At 34.0% G+C, this 6,000-nt stretch overlaps 1 protein-coding gene across 2 annotated transcripts in view; it reads right to left on the bottom strand.

Moving 5' to 3' along the window:
• Positions 1-2,206: 2,206 nt before the first annotated feature.
• The window catches only part of Map3k7 (mitogen-activated protein kinase kinase kinase 7), a 63,910-nt gene continuing 60,116 nt past the window's right edge, over positions 2,207-6,000 (bottom strand). For both annotated transcript variants that reach the window (XM_076858420.2, XM_076858421.2), the window contains one exon: positions 2,207-5,606. In XM_076858420.2, the coding sequence (XP_076714535.1) occupies positions 5,426-5,606 (181 nt within the window). In that variant the 3' untranslated portion in view covers positions 2,207-5,425. The remainder of the gene's footprint in view (positions 5,607-6,000) is intronic.

Here is a 6,000-nt window from a genome sequence, read left to right as displayed (position 1 = left end):
GATGTTTCCCAGTCTCTCTGAAGTTAGAGGTGGCCATGTGCTTAGGTTATGGCCAAAGGAGGTGATGCTCTTGCCTTCTTCCTCTTCTCTTTGGCTTGGCCATTACCTATTACTTTAGCCTTTCTATGAGAGAAAGAACTAACTGCTATCTCTTTATTTTTTCAAAGACGGGATTTTACTATGTTGCCCAGGTGGGCCTCAAAACTCCTGGGATCAAGTGATTCCGCTGCCTCTGCCTGCGGAGGAGCTGAACATGCCCAGAACTTCCTGTCTTGTTTAAGTTAGTATTTTGGGCAGCAGCCAAACATATGTTCTAATGACTATAGGGAGATACTTATAACTTTTTCTTTTTATAAGTATTTATAAAAATAAGGGGTTTTCTTATATGGATGAAAAAAGAAAGTAAAAGGGGAAGAAATTTGCATCTTAAGCCAAGGAAATCTGTATCGCTTCTTCAGTCTTCCCACATGTAAAACTTGGAACCATGAATGGGGAGATAGAATTACTTAATCAGACATGAATTTGACTAAGCATGTATTAACAGTATCATGTCCACAATGTACATAAGTAGATGTCTTAGAAGCATGTAAGTCATTCACTTCCTATGCAACTTAGATAATGAAGATGTTTCCAATCCTCAAAAGAAATAGCATCTGTTAAGATTCTCGTGGAGCTGGGTGTTGTGGTGTACACCTGTAATCCCAGCTACCTGGGAGGCTGAGGCTGGAGACTTTCAAGTTTAAGGCCAGCCTACAGTTGAAGGGGACCCTTTTTCAAAATAAAAGTTCTAAAAAAAGGCTTGGGGGATACAGCTCAGTGGTAGAGTGCTTATCTAGCATGTAAAGGGCCCTGGGTTAGTCTATAATCTTGAGAGTTTCTGAAGATGATGACATTGCAGTCAAGAAGATCAAACTGAACAATATATCTACAGTCTTCTTAGTTTTCCCTCAAAGACTGAGAACTCATTTTCAAGTATTACTAGAAAAGGTTTAATTAAAAATTCCTCTCAAAGGAATCACAAAACTATCCAAGTGGGAGATTAAACACTTAAGTAAAGGGTCAACTCTGTATGATTTCATTCATGTAAAATTGTAGAAAATGCAAACTCATCTACATCATTGGGAAGCAGATCAGTGGTTGTCTGAGGTCTCTTAGTGAAAAAATCCAGGCTATGCTTTACTTTCCAGTGGACTGGAAAGAAAAGTCTTTTATCGAGAGCAGACTCATAATATGATTATTTTATTTTCATTTTGAGGGCACATTTCTTTCAGGTGAAATAATTAGAAAGATGAAGACACTCCACCTGCCAAATATTTAAATGTGAAAGCTTGAAATACTTCAGAACTTGGTCACAAAGTTGTTTAGAGCAAAGATTTGGGTTTAAAAGACACATGTAGACCTCAATATTGGCTTTGTGGCTCCAACAGAGTGGTCACAAAGCCTCTGTGCCTGCTAGTTGGAAATTACTTAAATTCTTCTTCCTTTGCCATTCAATTTAAAATATTTCCTATGTTCTTCTTCACATCATGGGCAGACAGTGGCTAGAATCCTCAAGAATGAGATACTGCCTAAAACAAGTGACAATGATGGAAAACCACACCCACATAAAAGTTTTAACCTTTAGTAGCCCAGTTTCCCATCTGAAAGATGAGAATACTACCTAACTGCTGTGTGACTGAAATGGACCACAATTTGGCATCAATAACAGCAACTCAAATTGTTAATAGGTGATCAATAAATACTGAAGACATGAGAAAATTAATGTATGAATTTACAAAAATGAAGGTTGGGATGATAAAAATGTGCATATCTGTAGGCTGGGGAATAGTAAAAAAAAAATGAAATAGTTCATATGCCTTTGAAAAACTATTAAAAATCAAGATTTCTAATTAGTATGTTGAGTCACAGGGGCTGGGGTTGTGGCTCAGCAGTAGAGTGCTCGCCTGCACCTGCAAGGGCCTGGGTTTGATCCTCAGCACTACATAAAAGTAAATAAATAAAAATAAAGGTATTAACAACTACAACTAAAAAAGAAATATTAAAAAAAAGAGTCACGTATATGTAATGTCATGCTTCATACAAATTAAAACTCAAGAAATTATGAAAAGCAGCCATTTAACTCAAAATTCTGAAATGCAGAAGATAATGTGTTAACTGGCAAATCACTCAGACTTCTTAAAGATTATGGTATTAACAGTGTTGAATATTATAAAAATACTGATGTTTCAGTTTTTATTAGATTCTGTGTTAGGCAAATACACTGCTAGAGTGAACGCAACAGCTCATTTGCTGACATAAGCCATTTACCATTTTATATACCAATTTAGAATAATAATCTGAATTTTTATTAAAAACAAAAAATAAATCTAAAAAGCTTCCTTCAATTACACAGTATGCACAAGAATTTCTGTATTACATCATTTTACACATGTTCTGAATGACAGAAGTAGAAGTAGAACTTACTACCATTTGAAGAGAAAAACAGTGACAACCACACATATTTACAGAGAAACAATAGTCTCATAGGAAAGAGCTGTGATCTTGGGCTACAGCAGGAACTGAAATTAGACACATGGGAGTAACTTGAAGAAAAAAAAATTCAATACTTAAAAATACTTCAGTAAAGAAAAGCCAAACATCTGTAAATAATTTTTAAACAAATCTTTTCAATATGCTGTTGCTATAACTGATTTTTATTCAAACATTTTTCTATTGCTGAGGAATATATCCCTCTAGATAAGATAAAAGCTTTGCTTTCTTTCCCTGGAGCGAAGAATAAAATAAAATTAGTATTTATTTGTTCAGTGATTGTTTTTGAATTTCTTAGACTAGAATAATTTTGAATCTTATTTCCCTGTTTGCTATTTCCACCCCAAAAATGATGGTCAGAATAAATTTAAAACCAGAATTACTAAAAAGTTTGGCTACCTTGATAACATCTCTATTTGAAGTTTTAATGGGCAAAGACATTGATGAAACTGGCCATGGATTTTAATTCTCCACAGTACCCGCTTTCCCCCATTTTTAGGGATAATAGAATAGCAAACAGAATAAGGCTGAATTGCTCTCAATGTCTAGGACAACTACAAAACTGAAAATCCCAAGGAATTCATTGTAAACAAAGAGCAACTTCTCAACAGCCTTTTGCATTTGAAATCATGACTAAACCTACTATTTTTTTTCCATTTACCATGTTGATATTTTTTTGAAGTATTTTCATGTAATAATGATAATAACAAAAATAATAATAAATTTTCCCTTTAAGTCTTTCAAAACATAGCAAAACACATCAGTGTCCAGAAATGAAATCTGAACTCTCTAATGCTAAATCCTTATGGAAAATCAAGCCCTAGCATTTACACTTGGATATCTCATGCTCTGAGATAATTAGAAAGGCTGCTTAACAGTGACTCTTCTGATGGAGACAGATGTACACACAAGTACAATTGCTATGATTGAGTTATGCTTTCCTTTAGTCTACAGTTATTTTCTGTGCCAATTTTATTTTACTATTATTATGTTGAGCCCAATATTAATTTCAGATTAATAGTTAAATTATATGGGATTGATAACCCTCCTTTTATTTAAATCAAGTGATAGAAGATATTAAGTTCCTAAAAGCTTTCTAATAACAGATTCTTAAGAAACTAAAAATGACACGGTTTAGTATGAACTGTCCTTTACATTTATTGCTTGTATACACATGAGATTATAAAACTCAGTGGGAGGAAGAAAAAATACTGGAAGAAAAAGTTACCTGCTTTACATTTTTAAGAACAGCTTTTATAACTTATTATAATTTTGGGGGGAGTACTTGGAGTGGAACCAGGAGTGCTTTACCACTGAGCTACATCCCAGCCCTTTTTATTTTGAGACAGGGTCTTGCTAAGTTGTTTAGAGCCTCACTAAGTTGTTGAGGCTGGCCTCAAACTTGCAATCCTCCTGTCTCAGCTTCCCGAGTCGCTGGGATTACAGGCATGCGCCACCATGCCCAGCAGTTTTGGTAACTTCTTAGATCCGCTTGTTTATCTGAAACAGACCAAACACAGCAATACAATCATGACAGAATTCTAATGAACAGAGCAATTATGCTTTCATTTTTTTATTTTATCTTCTAAACACCGAGCTATAAAAACGAAACTGATGACATTCATATTTTAAAGATGCTCTTGTATTGGTATCGAAATGTGATTTGTTTTAATACCAACTGAAAAAATAGACCTTGTGTAGATTATTACTTCAATGACATTTTATTACTTTTATTTCGAAGGCTGGTAGCAAAGTTACTGTTAACAATATAAATATTCTCTTTATAAGTGTTGAAATTGTCTTGGAAGTGTTGAAAAGGCAGCAGACATTCCAAGATGGGCTTGCAAGGAAAATCAATTATTTCAATTTTGAAGGTAAGTAGAATACCTGATGAGTTTATTCTGACTATTTTAACTTCCGTACTAACTTCTGATTTTCCTGGTTTATTCCTCATTTGGTATTATCAAAAGAAATCTAAGAAGAGGCCTTTTGGCTTACAAAATTATTTCCATTTTCCACTATTTTCTCTTTAGCTTTTTAAAATATATGGTAAAACAATCCAATTAATCATTGCAGGAAGGAATGATCATTTAAGCTAGACCATATTGTTTTGCCTTTAATTTCATTTAAGAGAAATTAATGTTTGAGTCATAAAAGCTTTATAGTTTCAACACACATACACACAGAATTCAAAGTTTTTATGCCTTAAAAAAAAGAGCTTCATTTTGTTCACTGTATCATGAACAATTTTTAGTTTGATGAAAACTAACAAAATTGCTTCCATTAATACAGCAGCTATCACTTACCTTTAAATATTTTACAGATGAAACTGTGCTCAGTACTGATCCAAGGTGGCATCAAAGCCATTACCATAAACTAACCCTAAAGGTTCTATATTTCTGTAATGTACCACCAATTATTCTAAATTTATAATACCCTGTCTTTAACTTGGTGTATACCATCTTTTGGGAAAAAATTGTTAGTTTTTTGAGATGAGACATAAGAACAAACTCATTCTCGAGGTTCTACTTCTGAAATAGAAAAAAGGTCGATGTTTGCATATAGCAGCTAGTTTGAAAACCCACGTTCTGTTTGGCTACCCTTCACACAATGAGCATGCATATATACCCACAGTTCACTGCATCTGTTCTGAAGCTGAGAACTGCTGCTTATCCAAGTCATAGAGGCCATCATGAAATTCAACGAGACAGTGGAACTGCATATCCATATCCACCATGAGAAGAAAATAAATGACGTAACAAATGCAGCAAATATAGGCAGGTGGCATTCAGAACACGCCAAAAAGCTAATACTCATGAATTGTCATAGGGTTTTTCTTTTTTTTTTAAAAAAAGTTTTTCTTTGCATATTTTAAAATTTAAACAGTCTCAGAGAATCATGAAGTGCCTTGTCGTTTTTGCTGTTGACTTCTGATGACCTCTAGTTGTTTTTTGCATTGCTGGTAGTAAGTAGAAAGGCTTTTGTTTTCATCTAAAAGCTTTTTATGTTCCTGTACCAGGCGAGACGTATTTTGCTGGTCCTTTTCATCCTGGTCCAATTCTGCAACTAGTTCTTGCCTAAAAGGAAATACCACATTAATAAATATCACCAAGGATACAAAAATTGATTCCTTAACTAGCTGATGCTAGAAGCTCAATTAATGAGAACTTTTATTTTGAGTCTATCTTTTGTATCTTAAGTACATGAGTCAAATAAAAGTATGGGCCACAATGGAAACTATCGCCCATTCCCACGGTATCACCATACAAATAACATAATCCTTTCATAGGGAACTGTCTTTGGACAATCAATGAATTAGATTATGTGGTCAAATAAAAACTTCAGAGAATTTTTCATTTGCTATCTTCTTTTTGTGAAGGAAGGAAAAAAGGGCTCTATTTCATCACAGGAAAATAACACCGAAGTTTTAAAAATTCATATTCTACTTTTATACTCATGTGCTCATATTCA

This window comes from Callospermophilus lateralis, chromosome 6 (assembly GCF_048772815.1).
Source record: "Callospermophilus lateralis isolate mCalLat2 chromosome 6, mCalLat2.hap1, whole genome shotgun sequence".
Classification (NCBI taxonomy): Eukaryota; Metazoa; Chordata; class Mammalia; order Rodentia; family Sciuridae; genus Callospermophilus; species Callospermophilus lateralis.
This window is presented reverse-complemented; position numbering and strand designations above follow the sequence as displayed.